Source organism: Orbicella franksi, chromosome 14, assembly GCF_964199315.1.
Source record: "Orbicella franksi chromosome 14, jaOrbFran1.1, whole genome shotgun sequence".
Classification (NCBI taxonomy): domain Eukaryota; kingdom Metazoa; phylum Cnidaria; class Anthozoa; order Scleractinia; family Merulinidae; genus Orbicella; species Orbicella franksi.
Window position 1 is genome coordinate 16,982,831 of NC_138158.1, and position 27,164 is coordinate 17,009,994.

Genomic DNA, 27,164 nt, shown 5'->3' on the forward strand with positions numbered 1-27,164 from the left:
TAGATAGTGAGTAACGTAGCAGCGTGCACTGGGGGCCGCTTCTTTGTGTTTTCAAAGCGTCTGTGAAGAGGATTTAGATGAAAGTTTTGAACGACTAGCAGATTTATACTAAAACATTTAGATTATTCGCTCTCGATTTCTAAGCGTGATAGTTGACTCGGGCTGCCCCCACGTCAACTATCACGCGATAGAAATCTCGAGCTCATAATCTAATTAGTGTTCAGTGGTTTGGTGTGGTCGTTAAAATTTCAACGTTTACTCGTTTCTCCGAAGTTTTGAAAGAACATTTAAAAACAAAAGGATAATTAAATTCCTGAGAAGACCGAAAAAAAAAAAAAAAAAAAAATCGAATATTTTGAAAGAAACTGATAAGCGCAGGCACATAACTGAAAATGTCAAATTGACTGCTCAGTCGGCGCGAATTCTGTGAAGCGAGAAGTTTAATATTAAGACCAGAAATACTTGGAATCGTTATTTGAAGCAAATTTCAGTTAGAATTCTACTGAAACAATTAGATTATTCGCTCTCGATTTCTATGAGGTGACAGCTGATTCGGATTTCGGCCTCATCAACTATCTCCTCATAGAAATCTCGAGCTCATAATTTAATTGTTAAATAGAAACGCAATTTTCAACCAATTAGCGCGCGTATTTTCTTAGGACTGTTTTCTAACAATCTTTATTTGTACTCTCTCACACTATAATACTAATTGTACAAAAATATCGATAATGAAAATTAGAGTACTGGCTGCCTGGAGTAATCATAGGGGCTAGCGGAGCCAGGCAGCCAGTGGACATCAGTGTTAAATGAAAATGAATTGCAGATCAGCAAGAGAGCACAAATGCTCACATAAAAAGAAAGGAAAAGAAGAGAAAAAAAAGAGAGAAACAACAAGAACGCTATTACGACGCTATTAGGGAAGTCTGAAATAATTACGCAATAGTGTGGTGCAAATGGCTAAAGAATGAATCAAGGAAACAAGCAAGCAAAGAAAGAACTGAACAAAGGACCTTTTTGGCGATACCGCAGCCATTTTAAATTCTACGGTTTCAAATAGCTATTGTAGGATTCTAAGGGGGCAAATTAATATGTATTCGCCCCCAAAGCATCCCAATAGGGTATTGGGATGAACAGAATTCAAAATGACCGCCGGATCGCTGAAAAGATCCATTAAAAGAAAGTGAAGAATGATCATCGCAGTTAATTTTCCAATTTAAGCAATTGGAAAGAAGAAGCCTGAAAAAATCAGGGCTTCAACGGGATTCGAACCCGTGACCTCCGCGATACCGGTGCGATGCTCTACCAACTGAGCTATATAGCTCACACATCGGGAAACCACACATCGGGAGCGAGGTCAGTTAATTGAGTTCATATCTTCCCGTGAGGAGTGAAAGATCCATTAAAATTACTTTAATTACCCAGGAAAGTTCTGGAAGCAGCAATTCCCCAAAACCAGTGAAAACACCTAATAAATAATCATATTAGGCTCCGCTGTCTGATGTTTTCAATCAGCTTTGTCCTTTTAGTTTCAGAACTGTCAGCATCTCCTTAAAACTAAGAATAAACCTCTTCTTTCTATATTATGCTTAAAGCTTAAACACTGAGAAAAAGTCCTGAAACTACGGGAAGATCTAAAGTCTGCAATGACACAAAATAATCAATTTTATGTAGCGGTTCTCTGTATCTTCAGTTTACAGTTGACACAATTTCTAGTTAAAATAAAGATTAATGATTCAAAAGAGTATGTATAAATCTTTATCATGGTAAGGTCAACGTAACGACCCTAGAAAGTTGTACCCATTCCAAAAGTGTGCTGAATCCGAAAGCTTGACTACTTTAAGAACTTTTACCCATTGAAACGCGGAACTTTTTGCCAAAAATGCATTTTTGGGGCATTTCGGACATTTTTAGTCTGGACATGAGCCAAATTAGCTGCAATCTACTCAAAAAGACATTTGCAACATGACAGTATGCCTTTCTTTCCAATAGCATCAGACTCTATGACATTTTTCTTCGGGCATGTGCAGAAACCTGCGACTTTAGGATTTTCGGGCTTTTTTATTTCTTTTCGCCTTTCCTTTTTTCTCCTTTTCTTATCTTTTTGTTGCAGTGGTTAGCCTTCTACTGGGCTTGCTTCCAGTTCAAGAATTCCCGAGAAATTACTATCGAGACGGAAAATTCTTACCATGGGGTAGCCAAGTGTAGTTGAGGGAAATTATGTTCCGAGTTTTTTGCTCAAACTTCTGAGTATTTTCGTGCATATTTCTGGATCAATGGTCTCGAAACCTCTGATCTGTTATCATTGGAAAGATCTTTTCCTCCTGCAGAATTTGAGTACTGTATAAGTGATGCCAATTTTGGTCAAACGCGGTGACGTCAGTAGCGGAACAAAGGCCGAACGTTCGTCACGGCCGGTTAAGGCAATGAGTTAAGGCATATCGCAAAAACTTTATATGGGGTTTATATCCTGGTCCTGGAAGTTTTGTGTTCTTGCTTATAAAGCAAAAAAGCTGAAACGTTTTAATTATGCAAACCAATCAAATTGATTCACCTAGTCTTTGAAATATATACCAATCAACGCTTGAGATTTAAACCTTGATTGTAATTTAAGGTTGAAAACAAGAACTGGAGCACAGTACATGAGTTGCTGTTGCCGCTATCCATGATATAACTACGAGATTCTGATTGACTGAGTCAGCATGCCAATCAATTACGAACAGCGCATGGAATTGAGGGAAAATTGGCTTGCCTTAGCAAATTTCACTTTCAATATTACTGTATGTGTGATATAACAAAATATCAAAATCAGATAAACTTACTATCTTCGTCTGTCCTTTTCTCCAAGACTGAGCTCTTTTGACTGACCCCTTTGCTGTTGAAAGCTTGCATAGCAAACTCATACGAGGTGAACTCCTTTAAGGATGATATCACGTACGAAGTGGTTTCTTTTCCATCAACCTTTCTATTTGCCAATGTTGGATTACATTTTATGTTGTACAAAACGTAATAACCCAAGATTTCTCCTCTGGCTTGCTCTTTCGTCAGCACCTAAATAATGACCATTGATAACAATATACCACTCAAAGTTACCAACAACCAAGACTAGTAACATGAGTTGTTAAAACATGGCATTGAAACGGAAAATGCTGAATGGTTTCCTGAATGGTCCGAATTTTGCAATACGGACCACTAAGATGGACTGACCGCTCACGAATTAATTTCGCCTTTAAAAGTGTTTCTTTTTAATATTACAACAAAGAAATCAGTTTGGTGTTAGGTATATATTTTTTTTTAATATTTGGTGGACAATTTAAGTTAAACTTTCACGAAGGCAACCTGAAAAACGAAACTACACTGTAAATCCTTAACTTTGGTCCACACGTTTTCCGTGAATAGATAGTGGAACACATTAGTTTATCATAAACGATCCATTAAAATAATTACTTTAGAAAACTACTGCACATTGTGTCGCTGCATTAGCGAATATTGGTTTCGTTTAAGTTTATGGAGCTCGCCTGCCTATGTCTTTCAGGATGACTAATCTAGGACCGTTGTTTATCCCGGTAATTTCAGATCGCATGAACTTGTGCAGATGCCTTCAACGCGCCAGCGCAACAAAATGTGTTTTGAACAGTAGGCATTAGCAAACCAGGTTAATCCCACACTTCAAGAATTCATCAGTTTTGAACAGGCAGGTACTATAATTCTAAACCTTTCCGATTTCATGTAAAATACCTTCCCGTTAGTGTGCAGTCTGTCATGGTTGTAACATAAAGGTGATTCCTCAGAAATAAAAACTGGCGAACGTTTGTTTTTGTTTCAAAAAACTTTCTCTGAACGTTCCCTACCAAGCACTGTTTCAAAAAAATACAATAAAAAAGATAGGTCACCATGCTCGCAAAAGCGATATGATGGGCCAATCTTACCCCATTTATGCCTAATCATGAGCGTTATTTCATCGGTTTACGTTCCATTTTCGGTAGCGGAAAATATTTCATGAAAAACTTAATAAGTAGAAAGTCTCGACCATTTGGAACAATGTAATATACAATTTCTGGAACATTCACACTGTTTTAAACGAAATCGACTCTAAACGTTCTGAAGACGTTGTTTTCAAGGTCATAATTTGCATCCTCATGTAACGGTTTTGTGCACGCTTTTAGCTGTATATATTTTCCTTCCGAACGATTTTTTTGAAAAACGTTTCTCTTGGAGATGATAAATTACACGTCGCAATTACGTAATAAAGAATATAAGAAGAAACGAGGATTTATTTCGCTGTCGGGCTTAGCTTAAGGAAATCTCTCGAGGTTGTGTACTGTATGTGCACGCGCTAATGTACACGTGCTCGTGACGCGAAAATCGTGCGAAGTAGGGATGCCCAATTCAATTCTGAGGAATCACCTTGATGAATGTAATCAACAATAAAAAAGCTTTCAACGATATGAGCGGTTTCGTCTTTTCAACTTTGACGTTAGTTCGGGCAATCTTGCTGAAGCCGTAAATAACTGTGGCTCCTTTCAAATACAGCTCAGCATTTCGCATTTTCATTAGACAATGAAATTATTTGAGAAATTCTAATAAGGATTGTGATTGGCTTATTTGAGCGTGCTTCCTCAGAGAACAGATGCAGGCCACTTTTCTTCGTTTGGAAAATAAAGTTTGGTTGAAAAGATTAGCTGAATGTATGGGAAAATTAATGGATTCTTTATCATAAAACAAATAAAGAAGCCTTGACTTTGCCCTGTTCTGTTGTAAAGCACGGAAGAAGCGGTGAAACACGATAGAGGAAGGGGAAGCACTCGATTATTTCTCGTGTTTTCCCTGCACTTCTTTCGCGCTCTACTGCTTCCTGATGGCTTTACAAGCTAGAACAGAGCACAGTGGAGGTTTCTTTATTTGTTAAATACGGTAATAATAAAAAGAAATGAAAAGCATTGAGAAAAAACATGGCAACACGAACAGTGATTTTTTTGTAATAAACACATACACCAATAGCAGACTTAAATATTGCATGATGGATCTCATGCTGAGGTTTCTTTGGGTTCTGTGCAGGGTTCATATCAATTCAGGTCAATTGTTTCAAGCAATCATTGTCAATCACATCAGGAGTTCGGAAAGTACTTTCAATGTCTGGGATTTTTGTTTGAACTGTTCAGTAATAAGACTGAGATTGCAAGATGCCATGTGAAACACTGATGTACATGTAATGTGATTCGCTGTCCACGAGGGAACATTTAGTGTATTGGCCTGGGCTGTAGAGCGCTAATTCATTACTCACGTAACAAAATATTGCCGACATTCTCTATGCTCCTCAACTTGAAAGAAGCCTTTATTCTTTCAAACAACTAAATATTTGGGTCAACCTGATTTATTTTTGTCCTAATTGAGGATCTACTGTCTTCAGTGAGATTCCACACAAACAGTTTTCTCCATAGCTACCCATCAAATGGCATTGATCAAGTCGGAATTAAACACTGCAAAGTTAACTTAATTATGGGAAGCTACACAGGCACACAAGATAAATCATATCCTACAAAGAGGAATCCCGATTTCTCGGACCCTTAGTTTTTCGAACCTCCCGATGACTCGAACCGAAAGTCGTTTCCCCTCTTCAGTCAAAAGCTGTAATTTTACCCCCGATTTCTTGAACTCTCCGATTTTTCGAACCAATTTTCGTTTCCCTTAAAGGTTCCAAAACTCGGGATTCCACTGCATATCCTATATTAATGGTGTTCTTCTGTAATGCCATCATTAATTGACCATTTTAGTCTTTTTTTTTTGTTCAAGATGGCTGGATGTTGACTTCATCCTTTTTTGTGTGACTATGAACCTCAACTGTATTTCAGTAGGGTAACATGCAAAAAGGCTAACTTGAGACCCAGTCACCTTACTTAGACCTCATGCTTAGTCCAATACGTGTATCATTACAATACCTGCCAAGAGACATTAACGGCAGTGGAATTGACAACAGTCACATCAAAGATTGGAGCAGTACTTGGAACTGTAAAAAGGAATTACACCATGCCTTTAGTAATCAGTAACAAAAGTTTGAACTGATTCACCTCATCATTAAAATATCAGCACCTGAGTAATTTAAGGATGATACAAATGTTACGTAAACATTGAAACAACTACATTGTTTGCATACAGCACCTTCTTCATCTGTGGTAGCATTCACCACAGAGCTCTCATCACTAATGCCAATCTTGTTTCTTGCAAACACTTTAAAGTAATATAATGTCCAAGGTGAGAGGTTTCCAAGAGAAGCACTTGTACTGACCACCACACAGGAACTATCTGATAGGGACCCTTGACAGAGAGCATCTACAAACTGTTCATTATCTCTACTTATCTTCACTGTGTAGTTCTGAATTACACTGTTCCCATCAAAATCAGCAATCCAGGAAATATTCACCACTCGTGAGCTCTTTGAGTCAACTGACACATTCAATGGTGGGTTTGGTCCCACTGTAGAGTTAATAAGATATACACTTCTCAACAACCATTCAAATGTACAATTCAAGCTCATTAGCAATTACCCAAAAGGTAGAAATAGGTACAAGTGGTACAAGGTACAAGTGAAAAGAAAAATGTTCTGAAATTTCTACTGGCAATTAGTCTCGGCAAACAAATAAAACCAGTTTTTTTTTTTTTTCACTTTTACTGATGATATCACGGTCTCGTTATTAATGACGTTTGTACTTCATCAGATACAAAATCAGTTGTTATTCAGGGCGTGTTTTGCTTTGAGAAACCATGAACTAAGAGTCCTAGAAGAAACAAAAACCCTCACAATTTTATTTGAATTGGTAATCTTTGTATTGAGGAATGGTCTCTCGTGATTCACTATTTTCCGCACTATAATTTCTTGCAATCACAGTTCCATCTTTTTCCCACTGCATTTCGAACACCGGTGGCAAAGCAGTGTACTGGCATGTCAGCAGGCACTGTCTTCGTTCAACGACTGTTATTACACACTAATTATTGTCTCTTCTGGCACAACTGCAATTATTGCAGTTAATCAAACATCCAGTAAAATGAAGTTGAATTGCAAATGAATAAGAATGAGCAACCATGGAATATTTAGAGAGCAAATTGGAATTTAGAAGTGTTGGTTTTTGTGAAAGGGCGCGAAAAACGAAAAGCTCTAACAAACCCTTCTGAACATAGTCAGTGACAGAGCATATAAATTTAATTGGAATTCAACCTACTTCCGACTCTCGTGGCCTGAAATAAATTAAAATGACTAAGCAGAATAGTTATAAAGTTCCTCTACGAAATGGAGTGTTCCAGGTACAAGTAGTTGTTGGTATTGCCATGAGTAGCAGATTGTAGATGACATCATTTCACGAAAAACCACGAGTGATATCTGTTTCAGAACATCTAGTAGAGGCGATTTCAAATGTCAGACATATTAAACATAGCGTTTGGTCCCAGAGCCGCCCGTTTGCCTGTTCCATTTGGAAGAGATTTTCTCCAACTAAGGCTTTCAATTATCGAAGAGGCTTTCTTGAATGTACCATCGGAATGTTTGAATGAAGCTACATGCGACATTGGAATATAAAAGTAAAAACTAATAAATAAATAAACAATGTATTAGATGATGGAACGATTAGAGTTGAAGATGGAGCCGTAATCCTAATCAGCGGAAGGCCGCAGCTTGAGGCAGGACTTAGCATTTGCAGCGTGGCTGATTCGTGCTAGACACCCAGTGGCTCTCCACATAACGTTATTGAATGACACTCTCTCGAGGATTTTTGTCCGATTTACTTTGAGTTTAGATATCGTTCGTGAATCAACATTCATTAGCATGAATTTCATTTCACTTTGCGCTTAGGCCAGTTTGTCACTTTGTACATGTATATCGTAGTCGACGCATGTCTAGCATAGAAATACCCAGGAGATAACCAATTAAATATAGAAACAGGCTACAGAATCCAGGCTCATTGCAAAGAAGCTAAAGAGTTTCATTGGTTTTGTGAAGCTTTTATGAAGCTCAAGCTATTGACGTCGCCGTCCTATATGAAAATGTTGAAAATACACTTCCCAAGCATTTTGTCTTTGGCAATACGACGAGACAGGTTCCCGCGTCCAGTGCCACTCCCGTCGTGGCCTTCCCGTCCTCGTATATCAAGGTCCCTAATGTTGCGTATACTGATGTAGAAAACATATATTTCGACCAGTCAAATTTTAAAACAATACTTTGCAATAAAACCAAAACTCCGTAACTGCTTTTGCACCACTGTAGTTAGTTATACTGTCCAGTAACCACATGTCCTCTTCGGGGACTTCTGTTCCTTTTTATACACTATACTGGCGGACCCGGAAGCTCACCGACACCAATAAAGCTTTCATCAAAAGTTACGAGGCAATATATAATCCGTCAGAAATACCGTCGTTCACACAAGTACATAATCGATGTAAATTTGACAATATCAAAACGCCTTACAATGATGTAGCGCATTCGTCGTGAAACTGCATAAAACAACTAACCTGCCTGAGCGAGAGGTACAAGGAAGAAGAATGGAAAAAATGCTTTGAAATCCATCCTAGGAACTGGATGGGCAGCCTTCTTCCCTTTAGCGTGCATTTAGTTCTTAATTCTGTCGATCACATGATTCTAACAATTATCTTCCGCTCATTAATAACCGTCTGACAGATTTGTATGCAAATGTTTTTCACATTTCCACAATAATAATGTTAGCTCACGTATTAAGTCAAGGACGTGTTTAGTAAGGGTAAATGTTAGACATGCCTCAATACCTGGAACGTCTTAAAATTGCTCAACACCACAGTTTGAAAGTGTTATTTAATTTCGACGAATGTGATTATTTCTGACGGGTAAAAAAATTAGAAGACGTCGTACTTCTTTTTTTTCTGTGACGACTTTACCACACAGGCACTCTCCAGTCAGCGGGTAACAGTTAAATACAATAATAAACGAATAAACTCTTCTGCCGTTTACAAGAATTAAGAAATCCATCGACCAAACGTGAGCTGTTTTCAATAAAAATATCAAGTGTCAGCGTTGTTATGGTTTGTAAATTGTTCCGCTTCCACGTGGCATTGTATTTCAATTTCGTTTGAAAATTTAGGTCAAAACAAACAAACGTCAAAGAATGCAACTGCAGAAAAAAAGACCAATGCCCGCTGGACGGAAAATGCCTCACAAAAATGTAGTTTGCCAAGCCACAACCACAACACAAGCATCATCAGAATCATACGTGGGCCTCGCCACAAATTTTAAAGAGCGCTACAGGAATCACACAGCATCCTTTCGACACCAAAACAAGAGAAACGAAACTGAGCTATCTAAACACATTTGGACACTCAAAGACAACAAAAAACCTTTCATCATCAAGTGGAGAATCATCAAGCAGTGCAGACCTTATAGCAACATTAGTAACAAATGTAATTTATGTCTTTTTGAGAAATTTGTGATCATCTGTAAGAAGATACTGTAGTTGTAGTCAGGCATAGTAATAAAATCTTAAAAGTTGTTGTCACTGACTTAAAAATCTTAAAATAGACGTTTCGGCTAAAATACTATAACCTTTAGTGATGAAATGAATGTTAATGGCGTCTAAATGTAAATGAGATGTTTATAAGAATGTGAGGAGCTCGCTAGGGATTATTTTAGCATTTTGTAAATGTCTGGAATATGCGCGTGGTCATAAATTGAGTTCGGTTCGCGAATGGAATGCCACGCTTCCAAGAACAATCTACACGACCACAAGGGACAGCGGTCTATGACCTTGACATTATTAAAATCAAATGCGTGGTTGTTTTTCATACAGTGTTGCGCCAAAAGAGATAATAAAAATAATCAGAAATAATCAAAATAATCAGAAATAACCAAAATAATCAGCTTCAAAGCCACAGAGGCTTTGTTACTTTGCCATATTTTCAAGGAATCTCTGAAAAAATTGCAAGAACTTTGGGACAATTCGACGTAAATGTTGCTCATAAACCCGTCAAAACGGTTGGTTCGATCCTGAAGAAACCGAAGGACAAATTTGATCAAGACCTGTCAACTGGTGTCATATATAAAATCAATTGTAAAAGCTGTGAAAAACTTTACATCGGTCAAACATCCAGAGCACTGAGATCCAGAATAAAAGAACATAAAAGAGCCGTCCTCACATGTGACAAGAACTCTCTTTTGGCGCAACACTGTATGAAAAACAACCACGCATTTGATTTTAATAATGTCAAGGTCATAGACCGCTGTCCCTTGTGGTCGCGTAGATTGTTCTTGGAAGCGTGGCATTCCATTCGCGAACCGAACTCAATTAATGACCACGCGCATATTCCAGACATTTACAAAATGCTAAAATAATCCCTAGCGAGCTCCTCACATTCTTATAAACATCTCATTTACATTTAGACGCCATTAACATTCATTTCATCACTGAAGAAGGTTATAGTATTTTAGTCGAAACGTCTATTTTAAGATTTTTAAGTCAGTGACAACAACTTTTAAGATTTTATCTGTAAGAAGAGTTTGTGTACTTTAAACAAGCGAAACGAACTAGCAAGTGCGTGCCCCCACAGAAACAGATACCTACTCAAGAAATTTGTGACCAAGTAACGCAATCTTTAAGTAACACGTAATTTCAGATTTTAAATCCCATAGCAACTGCTTTTTATTGCCAGTTTTTCAATGCCATATAGCATCTGTTTTTCCATATCATAGCAACTGTTTTTATATCTCATAGCAGCCTAAAGTTAGCTTTTAATTGCCAGTTCGTGAAATTCAACGGTCATTCGTTGATATTGCCTGATGAGTGTGGTCATTCTTTGACCATACGAAACAGCGTTGTCGCAATAAAACGAGGAATTGAAGTCTTGCTACCACTGTTCATCATATAGGAGGATTTTTAACGTTTTGTTTTTTAACTTGTAAATATTGTTCCAATCTGAAGAAGGCCGAAGGCCGAAACGTCACATTAAAAGTCGGAACAGTTAGAAGTTTGCTTCATGACGCCTCATCTTACACTTAACTATATATATATATATATATATATATATATATATATATATATATATATATATATATGTATATTAATATTTGAATTTATTTCGATAATTGCTTAAAATCATGCATTAGTTTAGTCAGGCAGTCACAGATGAAGGTGGTAACAGCTGTACTGCGCTACCGCCGTTTAGACTGTCTTGACTTTGGCTGGAACTTGGTCAAGCTTTTAAACAATTCGAGCTATAACCACCAAATTTTATGACTTCGTTATCGTGTGTGTTGTCAGTTTAAATTTTCCCATGACAGCATGTTTGTTATATTAAGACCCATGAAAGATGGCAAATGTTTACAATTAATTATTTATTGCGTCATTGTTGTTGACAATAATAAACGAGTTAGTAGGCATAAGATTTTTATCAAAGACGCAACTAAAGTTGTCTGACTGAACGTTAAAATGTGATGGAAATAAAATTGACCAAATGACAGTGCGGAATCATCTTGTGTCATTTCATTCCAGGAATTTATTAAAACTGTAATATCGGTTCTCGTCATCTACCAAGCCCGTGTGTAATCTGTCATAAGCCAAATTGGAATCCCGTCGAGTCATCCGCTTTTGGCCGTCCCCCACTCACGAGTAGTCCCTCTTTCGCTTAGTCCGTCGTGCGTGACGCGAAAAAAAACCGCGAGAAAAAAATGGCCGCGCGAAATCCTGGAGGCGAGAAGAACGGCTGCGCGAGATCCTGGGGGCGAGAAGAACGCCAAAGGAGGGACTACCGCCTAAGCCCAAGAGTTTGAATTATGCGTTGCTCTCACAACGCAAAAATATGATTGGCTAATGCCGGAGCGTTGACAACCAGATGTCAACGGGTCGTCAACACTCGAAATGCTTCAATAATTACGATGGGTGACGTTTTACAGGACTGTTTATCTCGATTTCCGAACATAGATTCCTTGAAACCGGAGCAAATCGGGGCTTTGGAATCGCTTCTCGCAGGCGATGATGTCCTCGCGATTCTGCCAACAGGCTTCGGATAGAGCTTGATATATCAAGTGTTTTGTTTGGCAAAGCAATCCTCAAACTCGAATGCGAGCGTTCTTGTGATTTCGCCGCTCAACAGCATAGTCGAGGAACAAGTCGGGGAGCTGACAAAGCTTGGCCTTCCTGCCGTTAATTTGAAGGAGAACGATCCAAAATGCATGGCAGATATTTCCCAACGAAAGTGCCGCTTCATTTTTGTTCTGCCAAGCGATGCCTGTCAAAAGAATTCCAAGATTTGTTGAAATCTGAGCACGAAGGACCCGAAATCGAAATGGTATTTGTCGATGAATCTCACACGGTCGAATCATGGTAAGATTTAAAAAATAGATATACTTACATTTATAAAGATTGAGCTTATATATTCTCGGTGATGTATTGAGAGCGTGTGTTGGTCGATGTATTTGTGCAATTTGTAGTAAAGTTCATGTACTCGCTTCTTGTTTACCTCTTTTATGATTTTTTCTTTGTCTGTCAGGGGGACCGATCAAACGAAGAGAAACAAACGGATGCCTGCCTTCCGAAAAGATTATGGTAATTTGGCAACACTTAGATCACTTTGCAAACAAGGTAAGGCTCATGATCCTGTTTAACTGTTTTAGTTCCTTTACGTGAACGACTTCCCAACTATGCAGGATATGACATTTATGCATTGCCTGTGGAGCCATTGAAATACATTGAGGTCACACTTCTCACACACAGTAGAAAGGTTTTAATTTCCTGCACTTATCAAAACTTTTTTTTTATTTTAACAGGAACACCAATACTGGCCTTGACAGGAACAGCTGGCAAAAAGTTGGCAGGCGAAATAAAGAAGCTGCTATGCATGAGTGTAAACACGAAAGAAATACTGGTGAGTCCTGACAGGAAAAACATAATGTACCATGTGGAGCTGGTGAAAAAAGCAGAAGAACTGGACAAGTTGATGTGGCTGGTAGACCTTGCAAAGAAACAGGGACCTTCTACCCCAAAAACTATCATATTCTGCAACACATACAATAAAATTGCAGCTGTGTTTGTTTACCTACTTCGCATGCTCCAGGATCATGTGTTTGTGCCAGGCCAGCCCAAGACACCAGCCAACAGAATAATTGGAATATTTCACTCAATGACGTTAAAGAAGTACAAAGAAAGAGTAATGGATTCATTTAAAGTTAATTCTGGAAATGTCCGGATTGTGCTTGCTTCTTCAGCATTAGGCACGGGGGTGAACTTTCCTGATGTTCGCTACGTGATCCACCTGGGCCCAGCTCGGAGCATAATTGATCGTGTTCAACAATCTGGTCGTGCTGGCCGTGATGGGAAGCAGGCTTATAATGTTGTTATAACATCTGGCCAAAAACTAGCACAATGCGGGACTGCCGTTAAGAATTTTGCAAGAACAAAGGACTGCTTAAGGAAAGCTTTTATGCAGCACTTGATGTACCGGTTGAGAGTGTATCCCCATTGCACAATTGCTGCTCAAACTGCAAAACCTTATGCAGATGCAATGATGAAGATTGCAGTTGTGAGGACACTCCATTTGCAAAATGTGCAAAGGAAAGTCAGCCAAGGGAAACACGGGTAATTTCCAAAGAAGATGAATCAGTATTGGAGGAGGCATTGAAGGAGTTTCAATCATTTTTGAACAATGGTACAACAACACTGTTAGGATCAACCCATGCCTTTACGGATGAACTTATCAAGGAGATAGTTAGCAATGCTGCCAGTATTTTTAATTTGGATGATATTATTTCAACACTCCCAGTTTTCTCTACTGCACATGCTCATTTTGTTCTAGACATTTTCCAAGATATATTTGGAGACATTGTTTACACTGAAGCTGATGACAATGTTATTAATTTCCACAGTGGATAGTTTATTGTTTGACTCAGAATCCAATGTAGATGACAACAGCCATTATTTAGAGAAATATTTTGACAGTTCAGACAGTGGCAGTGAAAATCCAGAATTTTGTCATTTTTAATGGAGTGAAGAAAGTGTGTATTTCCAACTATCTGTAATTCATACATAATCAGTTATTACATACTTTTGTACCATATATTTGTTATTTTCTATCATGCTTTCTCACGGTATCCAAAACCATTCGAGGTATAAAATCAATGATTCTAAGTACACTGTGAACGGCAATCCTGGACGGCCAGAATGTTTTTAAGCTAAATATAACATATTTTTCGGTATTACGCACGAGTTGTACATTATTTGAAGCAGAAGTTGATTCATTTTTGTTACAGACTTTAAACACAGACTGTTCACAACTATCCTCTTGGGGGACGTTGTATTTCTAAGCTAAATATAACAATTTGTTGTTACTATATTACATCTATAGTTACACATAACTAGTTGTAAATTATTTGATGCAAAATTGATTCACTTATGCTAACAAACTGTGAACCGAGATTGTGCACCGCCATCCTGTTGGGCCCCATGTATTTAAGCTAACTAAAACAATTTTTTGTTAATTGTACCTGTGTACTGTAAAACCCACTTAACCCCCCCCCCCCCCAGGATATAGGCCCACCTAACTGTAAACCAGAAAATACATCGGTTTTAAGCCCCCCTGGATACAAGCCCCAACTCCATTAGCTTTACTTGTTTTGAATTTTTTTATTATGATTTAAAGCTTATCTACCAGTATGAAAAACTAAGGGCCCCCCCCCCCCCCACACCACCTTTATAAGCCCATCTAAAAGCCCTTACAAAGCTGTATAAGCCCAGGGCTTTTAAGCGGCAGTTTACGCTACCTAGAAACAACCACTTATAAATAATTGGATCCAAAAATTAATCACTTTTGTTAACAGACAGTTTTGTTACCATGTTGTCGGTGCACCATGTATTTATGGCAAATATAACAATTTTTCGTAATAACAAACAACAAGCTGTAAATTATTGGTACCTGTTCATCTCTCATGTAGGAGACCATAAGAGAATAAAAAATTAATGCTCATAAATTTTAGCCCATTTATCTCGCCTGGTTCGTATCCATTGATACAAGTCCCTATAGTCCATACCACGCACAAGGTTAGCACTAATTTTTGGAAAGGAGGGATAGCCCTCTCTCCCTGGAGTGTAAATAAAAACATCTTGAGTTAACAGGTCAGCCTCGACTTGCTGAACAGCTTCTGTTGGATCAGTTTGTGATCGATTGGCGACTTCTTTGGACTCCTTGCAGTCCACATCAACACTAAACAAAATCTGATTCCGGTTGCCCTGGCTACTCTTTGGGCTGACTCCTCTTTGAAGTTGGACCCTAAGAGATCAGTGTAGGACTTAACAGATTTGTTTTCGTGTTCAAGGAACAAATCCATAGAAATGTTTTTGCCAGGTTTGCCATGGTTATTGCAAAATCTGTTTGCAATTAAGCTTTCTGCTCTTTCTGCTGGTAAGACTGACTTTACCTTGGTCAAGAACAGGAGGGTAGTATAAGCATACTTTGTATGGCCATGGTATTTGTACAGCAGAACCGCAATTTTGTACAAATTGACGAGACGCTTTCCATCCCCCTCGCGGATGGAATCATTGAGGTCAGCTAGAAGGAGGCCAAAGCGCATCTTTGCTTTGTGGTAATTGAATTTATAATCCTCCTTGCTTTCCTTCTCTTTTGGATTTGTGGCATCATTTGCATTACTACTAGTGGTAACTAACTCACTTCCATGCTGCTTTTGGTGATGCCTGAATTAAAAAGATAGAAAATAAACAAGGAAATTATAATTAATTGGTACCTTTACTATTGCGAAAACAACATTTTATCTCGTTCCATTTTACTCCTCGGAAGGGTTTGGGGACTGCTCTCGTCGCGCTCGTTTGCTGAAGCACGTTTAATAAGTTAAGCAAACACTGCGAGCAAACAACTTTCTGGCGTAAATAAGGCCACTAGCGTGACGTTTATTTTTCTCAAATAACCTATCTTAAAATAACAAGCATTTGATGATATCTTCAGCAAAGGTGGGTGTTACGAGTATTGCTGTAGAGCAAGGTTGTTTCCAGACAGAACTCAGGATCGCCGGTAAGAGCAACAAACTAATTTATTTCCGTAAGGTAACTTCGCGAATTTACAGCACTAAGCTTCTTCAAATTTGAATCAATCTCTCTTACAGCAGAACCTCTCGCTCTAATATACATGAGGCTTAAAGTTCTAGAAACTTCTATTTGGAACTAAATTAAGTAGTTTGACACAATTTCTAATCTGAGTAATTACATAAGGATCAGAATGTTCTGGAATGTTCTTATACAAATCGGTCACGGCTGAATGACATCCGGTTCTAGATTGTTCTAGAAATTGACTTAGACAATTTTTCGTAACATAACCCCCTCTTTGAGAAGAAATTTACAAAATTTCTGCATAACAACCAAAAATTGTCTATGTGGATAGGCAGTATACACTTATTCCAGCAATGAGCTTACTCCAGCACTCGACTTAGTTAATCAGCTCCCACGTTGTCTGATCCCTTATTAGCTTCCACTTTCATATTGTAACTCTGTAAGAACATAGCCCACCACATCAACCGGTTGTTAGTGAACTTTGCACTGTTCATATACTTGAGAGGCTCGTGATCGGTCTGTAGTACAAAGCGCACACCATACAGATGCATATGGAATCTCTTGATACCCCACACGACTACTAGGCACTCTTTCTCTATCGTAGAATAATTAAGCTCTGCATCACTCAACTTCTTACTTACGTAACAGATAGAAAACAATTTGCCTCCATGCTCTTGTATCAGAACTGCACCGATCCCGTAGTTTGAAGCATCCGTTCTTAGAACAAAGGTCTTTTCAGGATCTGGTAGTCGCAAGATTGGATCACTAGTGGGAAGGATCTTGATGGTTCGATAGGCTTTCTCCTGGGCGTCACCCCACTCCACTTTACTTGGTTGACCCTTTCGTGTAAGGTCAGAAAGGGGAGCTGCAACAGCAGCGAAGTTTGGGATGAAATCTCGGTAATATCCTGCCAGTCCCATAAAGGAACCAACCTGCTTCTTGGTTGTTGGTCTCGAAGCTTTTCTGATTTTGGCGACATTATCCTCATGGAGACCAATCAAACCCTGCTGCAATTGATAGCTGAGCAAATCAATGCTGTCAACACCAAAGATACACTTGCTCGGTCTAATCGTCATGCCAGCTTGAGCTAAGGGCCTAAACAGCTTTCGGAGGATCTTAAGGTGATCCTCCCATGTACGGGTGTGGACCAGGATATCATCCCAGTCAAACTCGACATTCTTCATGCCTTTGAGCAATTTCTTCATTCCACGCTTCAGTGTAGCCGCAGAATTCACCATGCCGAAAGGCATCTTCAGAAACTCATAGGAACCATCTGGGGTAACAAAGGCCGTCTTAGGAATATCTACTTCTGGTATTGTAACTCGCCAGTATCCTTTGCTAAGATCGATCTTCGAAAAGAACTTGTCTCCATTCAACTTCTGAAACAAGTCAATAGCTGCTGGCATGGGTTCGGGATCGAAGACGGTTAGCTTGTTGAGCTTTTGTGATAAATAATGATAACCAGATAACGTAATGTTTACTATAGGATCTTGATTAAGTTTAATATTGGTTTCAGTGAGACCTATCAAGGAAAATGTAAAGGCTAATTCAGATAACAGATTTACAAGATTGTCAAAATTGGCAGAAAGGCTCCTAATATTACAATTTAGTGCTGAGAAGGAATTTTTCCCATTAAAGCATTCAATAATGTCATTGTCATTGTCATTATTAAAAGTTTCAGAAGTATAATAGTTAAAGTTTAGCTCACATGGCATATGTAGATCTATATCAGATCTGGTTAAATAAGGTATATTTGATTTTGATGAGCTTATATCCAGGCGAGGTAATAGACTATATTCTTGGGTCCTACTTTGTAAATTACTATTCATAAAGTAAACTTAATATATAAGCTATACTTAGCTGGGAGATGACTTGAGTTACGATGAAGAATGCGATGAAAAGTAAGCTCATCCCTTGATCTTTACAAGGTCATTCATGCCCATTATTGGGAGGACAGGGCTGGTATCATTTCTACGAAAGAATATTTTCCCTGAAGAAGTCCAAATATACTTGAACTGTTTGTCCTTCCTCACTTGGTAAGCTTCCTTGAAGAGCTCCTTATTTTTCTGGGTGAGACTCTCTGCGATGAAGATTCTCTGGGCAATTGGGTAACCAAGATCCGTAGTTGAAAGATCGTTTAACTTCCTTCGGGCTTTATAAAACTTATCCTTGGTTATCCTTCGCACAAACTTGACAATAATTGGTGGGCATTTGTTACCCTTCCCTTTGTAAGACTCGCTGTTCCTGAGTCTGTGACTTATGGAGATATCTCGATCTTCGATATCAACATCCATCAGGTTAGCGACTTTAAGAAGTATTTTATTTGTATCCTCCTTTGACTGGCTACTTGGAAGTGGTATACCACGAATTTCCACACATTCCCTTCGAACATACTGCTCTAGATCATTATGGGCCGCAGATAAATCTTGCAGTTTCTTAGTGGTCGCTTGAAGTTCCATTTTAAGGGCCTGGTTCACATTAGTAAGTTCCTTCCTCTCTTCATCAAAGGTAGAGAATTTCTTAAGCATATGCTCGTATTTCTCGTTGATGAGGGACATGGACAGATTAACATCTTCAATTTTCTGATTCAGTGGTGCTAATTTTTTGTCAAGGATGGCTTCCAAAGCCTCCGCTGTAATTACTGACATGATTAAGGCGACTAGAACAACATATAACATAAAAAAATACTGAAGATACAACAGTTTTGGCAGAGCTCACAAAATTGCCGCCATCTTGTACACCAACCGCTGACCAATCAACCGCTGACCACTTAAAAGTTTTTGGCATAATTTCTCCATAGAAATATAGGAATCCTGAAAATACCCTCTTTCTTTTTAAAATTTGATGTAAACTTTCATACTAGTCATCCATTTGTTTTATTTAAAAATCCAGACAAGAAAATTAACTCTCTCCAATTATCTCAGGCATAAGATGATGATGATGATGATGATGACAATACATCTGATAATAACATGAAGGGGGAATGACAGATTTTTTACCTTGTATAAATTGACCTTGGCATGCCAGTCTGCATGAGTGGGATCCAACCCCCCTAGTCTATCAAACTGATCATCATCATCTTGAAACACCCACTGAACATTCCTAGCCCTTTCCTCAGTTAACTGGTCACCATCCAAAAAGATTGGTTGAAGAATCATCTTGCTATCACCTTGGGTCAGTTGTGGCACATACTTTTCTTGGACAGACATCAAGTACTGTGCCATCTCACCAGAAATATTTGTATTGTAGAATTCCAAACCAAGGAAACACTTCAAATATATTGAGAATAAACAACTAAATTAACATAATTATGTATTCCACAACCAATAACTACTTCTTTAATCTACTGAATACCTGTGAACTGAGACACCAGTTGCAACTGCTGTAGGCTACCTACTACATCAATTATTTTTCAATTGTTTAAGTCATGGGTTGCTTCATTTTTACCTTTAAACTTTGCTGAATGAATTTTTACAATGTATAAAATTTATAAAGTTATCAATCATTTTTGTTGTGAAGTGTAAGGTTGATAAACTGGACAAGGTAATGGATTAAGTTGGTAAAATACTGGGTAAATAAAATGGTAAGGTTCTGAAAAAAAAAACCATTCTTGTCCTATTTTACAAATAATTCTTACCACATCAGACTTTCTGGCCATTTCGTGGCTATATTGGTGAGGAGTATGGTGAATGACTACATCCCTGAACATTGTAAAAGCTGGCACAAACTTTACAACCATTCGTGTAACCAAGACAAGAAAATCACTCTCCACAGCAAGGTTACTTTCTACATTTGGTAGTAATTCCGAAAGCTCTAGATCTGCAATCTTGCACTGGCCTTTTGTAGGGAAGACAGATGGGCCTGAGCTGGGGTCTAGTATAACCCTATCGCGAATAGCCAGGTGATGTGTCCAATGAATTGACTGATTCCGGAACTTACTGGTCTGGATTCTAGCTGAGAGACTGAAGTCAAGATTGTCAGCAACAATTCTGTAAATGAAATAAAACAAAATAAATAAATCACTTAATTTAAGAGTCGAAGTGGTTTAGCACTGCTGTAGACACTGACAAAAGCAAACAAATATTGTAAATTAAACGGAAACTTGACAAAAATCCCAACTGGCAGGAGGCAGACCAGTTGGCTATTTACTTCAGCAAGTGGAGAGGCCTAAGCCGTGTATTGCACTGTGATAAAAAACGACGAGCATTTGAGAGCACGAGGGAAATGTAGAAAACACGAACCGCAGGCAAGTGTTTTCTGCATTTCTCAAGTGTTCTCGAATGTCCAGAGTGTTTTATCACAGTGTAATACACGGCTTAGGCGTCTTCACTTGCTTTATGATATAGGCAAAAAAAATAGAATAAAACGCGCTTTGTCTATGCTTTATACTCTGATAAAACATGAGTTTTTTGACCAATCAGAGTGTGCGCAGATGAGATAAGATAGGATAAGATAAAACAATTTTATTTCATGTCAAATTACACAGAGGGTGGTCTCCCAGTCCCCGGAGCCAGAGGCTCATGATAAAGGGTCCTATCTATATCATAAAAGAAATTATAATAGAGTATAGAGTAAGAATTGCTCTCTGAAAAGAACAAGGAAGGGGGTGACTAGGTTTTTCGGATCGACGGATTTGGCCTTAATAAGCGCACGGATTGTGGATTTTTGCGGGGAATAGACATTCAAAGAAAAGCCGCAGAAAACTCAAGTCATCAGTTTTACCTGTAAGACACTGGCTCTTCCTTGAGCAGCTTACACTTAGCCTCTTTAAGATCTACTTTGCTGATGTTTCTTGCGTCACAACCAGCCAGCAGATCCATAAGTTTCTCGAATGCCTGAGAAGAATAATAAATCTTGCTCTCCAGAGATGACTTAGAGACATCTATAATATCATCCAGTAATTGCTGGCCAAGAATTTCCTCAATCAGCGACAACGTGCCATTCCTCTCTTCAATCGCCTTTTTCCATAGCAATACTTTAGAATCATGATTTCTTCCCACCTCGGCTTGATCACGAGCAACCTGCCCGTGTGAGATGCAAATTCCAAGCCGATTTAGACGCGTGAAATCGGCCGCTTTTTCCCCACTGAGGACAAGAACGGTGGAAACTCGCTTTGCATGAGCAGACATTCGTGGATTTCGCAGGCGTGTAATTGCAGAAGTCGCTAATGCCAGGGAATTTATGCTCTCGTCGAATTTCTCATCAGACGGATCGACGCATGCGGCCCCTGTAATGCACGTGTACCACAAAGGGCAAAAGACCTTTATTTCGTGCACCAATTTGCGATTAGAGAAGCATGCAAGTTCTGACGGAGTACTGAATTTTAGCATGCTCTCGCTACGAGTGTACTCGGTCATTTCACGAGCCAAGTGTTTGGCGAGCGACGACAAGAGTTCCTTCTTAAGTTCTTCGTGCACAAACGTCGCGTTCACAACTGGCTTCCAATTTCGGTTGCAGATGTTTTTTACGATGTCAGCCGTTGCGGCATCTGGTGTTGAACGAAAGGAGTACGTGTTATCACCAGTTGGAATAACAACTTTCACTGCCGGTTTCTCGACTGCCTGCGCGGACATGAGTTCAGAAATTTCTTGCCGGGTCGCATTTGCAAACCTATGAGAAATGGAATCGTCTGGCCGTTGATGCTTTCCTTGACTCTACTTCAAGTTTTGAAATTCCATCCTCCTTCGGTGAGTCGGTCCTGCCAATTTTTCCAGAATTCGCTGAATGAGGCCGCGAACCGGACCTTCGCTAAAACATTCCGCTGCAATAGGCGAACAAGTCATGGCAATGGCATGGGATGCTCTTGCGAGACAAGAAATCCACTCTTAAGATACCTCATAAGTTCTGAAGCGTTCCGAATTTTAGTGGCACATTTGGCGCACACTCTGTTAGATTCAGCCACATTTTTCTCACAAGAAAAACCAAGTTCTGTGACCAGATCAGCCAGACGACATTTTTCTACTCCCGCTCGTTTGGACAGCTCAAATAAATTCTCCGTCGAAACTCTACGTTTAAAATCGCCGTAAAAACTTTTAAAGTTGCATCTACAAACGCGGCAAAAATCGTTACACGATTGTTCTTTTGTTGGTCTTCCTTTCGCAGCTTTTTTGGGGGTTTTGCGATCGCTTGAGAAAGACATCCTTCACGACATGTTTTGGCACCGCTACTTGACATTTGAGCGATTATTTTCCTAGGCATCTCTCGGGGTTGTCGACGACAGCCGATAATGACAGGACGTCAAGATAAGGAATTCGATTGGATACGCTTAATTAGATTGGAAATTTCACACCAAAAAATCAGTTAACCGTGAAAGGGCAAACTCTTGGGCTTAGGCGGTAGTCCCTCCTTTCGCGTTCTTCTCGCCCCCAGGATCTCGCGCAGCCGTTCTTCTCGCCCCCAGGATTTCGCGCGGCCATTTTTTTCTCGCGTTTTTTTTTTTCGCGTCACGCACGACGGACTAAGCGAAAGAGGGACTACTCGTAGTCTACCCACTCATTAAATTACAGCATCTTGAAAGCAAAAATTTACTTTAATAAATGTACTGATTTATGAAGAGTATTTGACAATGTCACTACAAGGTACTTGATTTAACTCAACAACGTTTAAGCAATAGAAAACATTTTCTGCCCATACACCAAGTTATAGAAACACGAGTGGAAGTTGGGGAGGGAGAAATGCTGCGGGAACACGAGCCGTGGCCAGAAGTTCTCACAGCTTCATAGAGATTGTTTTCCATATCTTTTAAAACGCACCTCCATAATTCCGTCTACAGCTAGATTTGTGTTTCCATCAGGCCAATGCAGTACGGCTTTTAGGGTGCGGTTTCCTACGGGGAGTTTTCTTCATTAAATTATACTGATAGTAACAACCCTGTACTTTGTAAGCACATGTACCTGTTAAACTCACACTAGATGATCTGTTCCAGCCTTCAGTGCTGTTTGCCTCGCACCAGTACTTCCCTTGGTCGTTCAGGCGAATAGAGTCAAAAGCTAGTATGGAGTGACCTTTAAATTCCTTCACAGAAAAGCTTGGCACGCGATGACCATCCTTGAACCACGTGATGACTGGGCGGGGGATACCTGACGCGTGACAGCTCAGATTCGCTGTACTTCCCGCGGAAAAGTTTCTCTGACTTGGAAGATCGACATTGAAATATGGTGGTAATGGGTCTGCATTTAAAATACTTTCCACTGTTAATGACACTTAATTAAGATCTAATCTCGTATAAATCATCAGGACAAAACATTCAAAATGCAATTACCCAAATTTAATGACTCCAAATTAAGCAAGACGTTTTAACCTGGGGCTTTTAATTAGGGAACTTAAGCATCGACGATGAGAGGAAGACGACGACGATGACGACTAGAAGTCAGTTCATAACACTTGCAAGGAACTGAGCATGTTCGTCTCTGTCAGTTCGTCGTCGCGCAGTCATCGACGACGTACTTTATAGTGATTTGCTGTTTAGCTGAAAACGGAAGTAGTTTTACCCGTTTAATCAGCACACTAATGGCTAATACTTTGCTAATCGTTGAATTATAAGAACGCCATTATAACAACAACAGATCACGGGGTAGTGTCACGACTTACCTTTAAATTTCAATGTGAGTTTATCCTTCGTGCATCTCATGCTATTCTCTGACACGCATTCATATTTACCCGAATCGCTCTTACTGGCATTTTGAATGAAAAGCTTGCATACCAGTGATTCTCCGCTGCCATCGCAATCCTTTATATAGTCATCGTAGTTCTCGTTGTAATAGTATTGGATCGTATAAGGTTGAGCAGCCTGATGACTTCCCCCCTTTGAAGAGTTACTGGTGCAAATGATTGTTATGTCGTAGCCAATTGGGAGGACGTCCTCACCCGGAAATTCCAAAATGTTCAGCGACATGGAAGGAGCTTTAGGATCTGGTAGAGATTTTATTCTCTATTAATCAAATTTTCGCTTTACAGCCTTGAAATAAATAGCACTTTCTTAAACTCGATACAAACTGCATAAGGGTCAGTTTCTAAAGTAAGGAGTCGTTAAATCCTGTATTTCGCAACGTTTGCTTATTGAAGCCTTTTTGTGCCTTTTTACTAACCTAAGGTAAAGTCTGCATACGAGCCAAGTGACCCATTAGGTCGGAGCTTATCCCGGTGTCTGTAGCATAAAGCGACTACGAATATTCTAATCTCCCCTCGATGAGATGCTAGTCCATCCCAGGGTTATCCCCAGCCGTTAGCCAATAGTACACCTGGGTGGAGAGAGGCACTGTGAGAGAAAAGTGTCTTGCCCAAGAACAGAGCACGATGTCCCCGGCTAGGGCTCGAACTCGGACCGCTCGATCCGGAGTCTGGAGTCGAGCGTACTAACTATGAGGCCACCACCATGAGACCTAACTGGCTTAGAAATACACTGGCAAAGAAACCAAACTACATTGTTACTCTGTTTTTAGTTTTTTTCCTTAGAATAAATCATTTTCTTAATTAGCCCTTCTTCCATGAAGTCAGTTTGGAATTTTACTCCCCAACACTAGCACTGGATTGATGCTGGTATCTCTTTCCCACAGTTCGTTACACAGAATTAAGCAAACAAAGTCAGACTACTTTTCAGTCGACACGACTTGCGGGAAGGAATTTCAGGGGATGTGCCGTAATTTTAAAACGGATAAAAACACTTTGTTATGATGGCATGACCAGGACTGTTTTCACACTTTAAAAACGCCTTCCCTTCATTGCAAGAGCTTCCTTCCCAAATGAATGGCATTTAATTTTGTAAAAGGAATAACAATAAAAACAAAACGCGTAACAAAACATCAAAAAAGGTAATTATATATGGAAGAATACCATACCCTTGTTTTGCTTAAGGGGTGGGGAGGATTGGAGAGAAACACAATTTCATAAGTGAATTTAAACGATTTTACTATTTTTGTGCTCAATGTTTTAACAAAGAGTAGAAGAGCAAGAAAAGGTAGTCCCTAATTCAAGATGAGTATTTTCTAGTTCTGTATCACTCACATTTATGTAGATATTCAACAGCGACACAGCCAATTTCTGCATCAACGACGATTACATATAAAGCCATAACCAACAGCATGACGATTCTTCGTTTCTTCTCTTTTTCCTCTGAAAAAACAAAAAACAAAAAAAACAATCAACATTATGTTACTGACTAACTAAACACGGTCAACTGATTGGGTACTGAATCTCTAAACTTTCTACCACAATTTGCTTGAAAGGTATTTTGTTTTAATAAATTAGCATATGGTAACTGAAGAGACTTACCCCAAGTTTTGAATGTTTTCATGCGATAAGTCAATTTTAAGATAAACTCTGGTACTTCCCATTGAGAAACTTCCGTCTCTAGTACTACCCAGAAATCCAAAAACATCACAACACCATATTATCAAAATTTCCGCTCTATTACCTGTCAAGAGATCGCTTACGGGAGGATAAGAACAAAAGAAAATTCGAAACTTTTAGCTCTAAAAGTGGTTGCGGTCGCTTACGAGCAAACGTTACAGCAGGAATTGTTTTTTTATTATTATTATTATTATTATTTGAAAACCATACCTGTAAAAATTGTTGATCTGTGAAATGTCATGCCGGGAAGAAGATGCTCTTGTCTTTGTGAAAATGCACGATTCACAGTTAATGCTTTATGCCGATTATTCCCAAGTTTCAACTTCCTGTATTAAGTTATCTTAATAATTTAAACAGCTGCTGAGCATACACATTGGAAACATTTCTAAGACAAAAATATAAAAAAAAAATATATAGATTAGCTCCTTTGAAGCGCTCATCATTATAAAATCTCTCTATAAAAAAAGAGAAAAAATGCTTTGCGCGAAGATTATCGGCGACTGGGAGTTATGACGTCTTTCTATCAATGCTGACAATTTAACGAGAACAATTTAATTAAATATTATGATTAGAAAGTTGATCTGGAAATACGGCTCTTATTTTAAAAGCTTTTATTTTTCATTAAATTTTATGTTAAAATGCTTCGACATTTTATTTGACACTCTAGGACGTTGGAAAGATGTACTTAGATGCTTCCCTCCCAACAGTTTCTTGCACGGGTACACAACGGGACTATATGACGTTTGATTAAATAGCGTGGTACTCATTACGCCAGACTCGGACAAAATAAATTTGTACTTTAAAATAATAAGTCTCATGCTTTACACGATGAAACGACAGTCAACAGTTACGGAAGCTTGCTTTGCAATAATCATCTATTCCAAAATTTTCAAACATGATGATAATAAGTTTATAGAACAACCGTCAGCAATAATGTTTCTCAACATGAAGCAAAGATTGTCGGTCGCCGTCCAAACTTAAGATTTTTCTAAAAAAAAATTGAAATTTAAGAGAAGAAAATAGTACTTGCTTACCTTTTTTAATCGCGTCAAATCTTAAAGCTCTCAGTCAAAGACATTAACAGTATTCCTTTCCACCTGCCAGAAAATGAAACCACTGGCATCTGTCTTAGCCTGATATTTAACTGCGTTCTTGTCTTTGCCTTTGCCTTTGTTCTTTAATTGCTGATTTTAGAGCAAAATTCCTATTTCGGTGGTGATTTCAACACGTTTGGGTCTTCTAAGGATAAAACTTTCAACTTTCAACTGATGCTAAAAAGGGTTATTTCGACGGAAAAGAGGCACCGTACTTTGTCACACTGCTCAATAAACCACCTGTCTGATGGTGCCATAGCAACGGTGTATTTTATCATATAGCTGGTAATTAAACCTCAGAGATGGCATTTTAATTTTTTCTATGGTTTTCAATTTTTAAAAGAAAATAATAATAAAAAAAAATTACTGATAGATAAATATAAAAGACACAATCCTCTACGGCTGATATTATAAGTTACCTGTATGACGTGCTTGATCCTCGGGGCTTGCCTTCATTTATACATCTTAAGCCATTTCGTTGTCAGCCCTGATACCAAGTTCACTTACCTTACATATCTTTATTTCTATTGTTGTCATTTATTTGTTTATCTATTCACGTTGTGAGCAATGCAGGATTAAAGTGTTAAAGCCCAGACACTGCCTGCCTAAAGGTAGAATGAAAGAAAAACTTAATATTCCAAACGTTTCCCGGAAAGACATTAAA

The 27,164-nt window shown here is 38.8% G+C and overlaps 3 protein-coding genes across 5 annotated transcripts in view; 1 reads left to right on the plus strand and 2 right to left on the minus strand.

The window, feature by feature from the left end:
• The window catches only part of LOC145468667 (neogenin-like), a 114,450-nt gene that overhangs the window by 1,854 nt on the left and 85,432 nt on the right, over positions 1-27,164 (minus strand). The gene's annotated exons all lie outside the window — the stretch shown is intronic.
• On the minus strand, positions 5,003-26,979 carry LOC145467381 (tyrosine-protein kinase Mer-like). Of its 3 annotated transcripts, none has more exons than XM_081450941.1 (7): positions 26,441-26,704; positions 25,617-25,791; positions 25,062-25,169; positions 23,649-23,969; positions 22,952-23,227; positions 6,157-6,471; positions 5,003-6,004 (listed from the first exon to the last, which is right to left on the minus strand). In XM_081450941.1, exons 2-7 carry the CDS (start codon positions 25,645-25,647, stop codon positions 5,928-5,930), a joined length of 1,128 nt encoding a protein of 375 aa, XP_081307067.1. In that variant the 5' UTR covers positions 25,648-25,791; positions 26,441-26,704; the 3' UTR covers positions 5,003-5,927. The 3 variants fall into 3 exon arrangements, with proteins under 3 accessions (XP_081307067.1, XP_081307066.1, XP_081307065.1); XM_081450940.1 differs by adding an exon at positions 26,920-26,979 and having other exon boundaries at positions 5,926-6,471; positions 26,441-26,590; XM_081450939.1 differs by having other exon boundaries at positions 5,926-6,471.
• LOC145467411 (uncharacterized) lies at positions 11,424-13,833 on the plus strand. Its single transcript, XM_081450969.1, has 2 exons — positions 11,424-12,587; positions 12,773-13,833. The coding sequence occupies exons 1-2, from the start codon at positions 12,473-12,475 to the stop codon at positions 13,582-13,584; spliced, it is 927 nt and encodes a 308-aa protein (XP_081307095.1). The 5' UTR covers positions 11,424-12,472; the 3' UTR covers positions 13,585-13,833.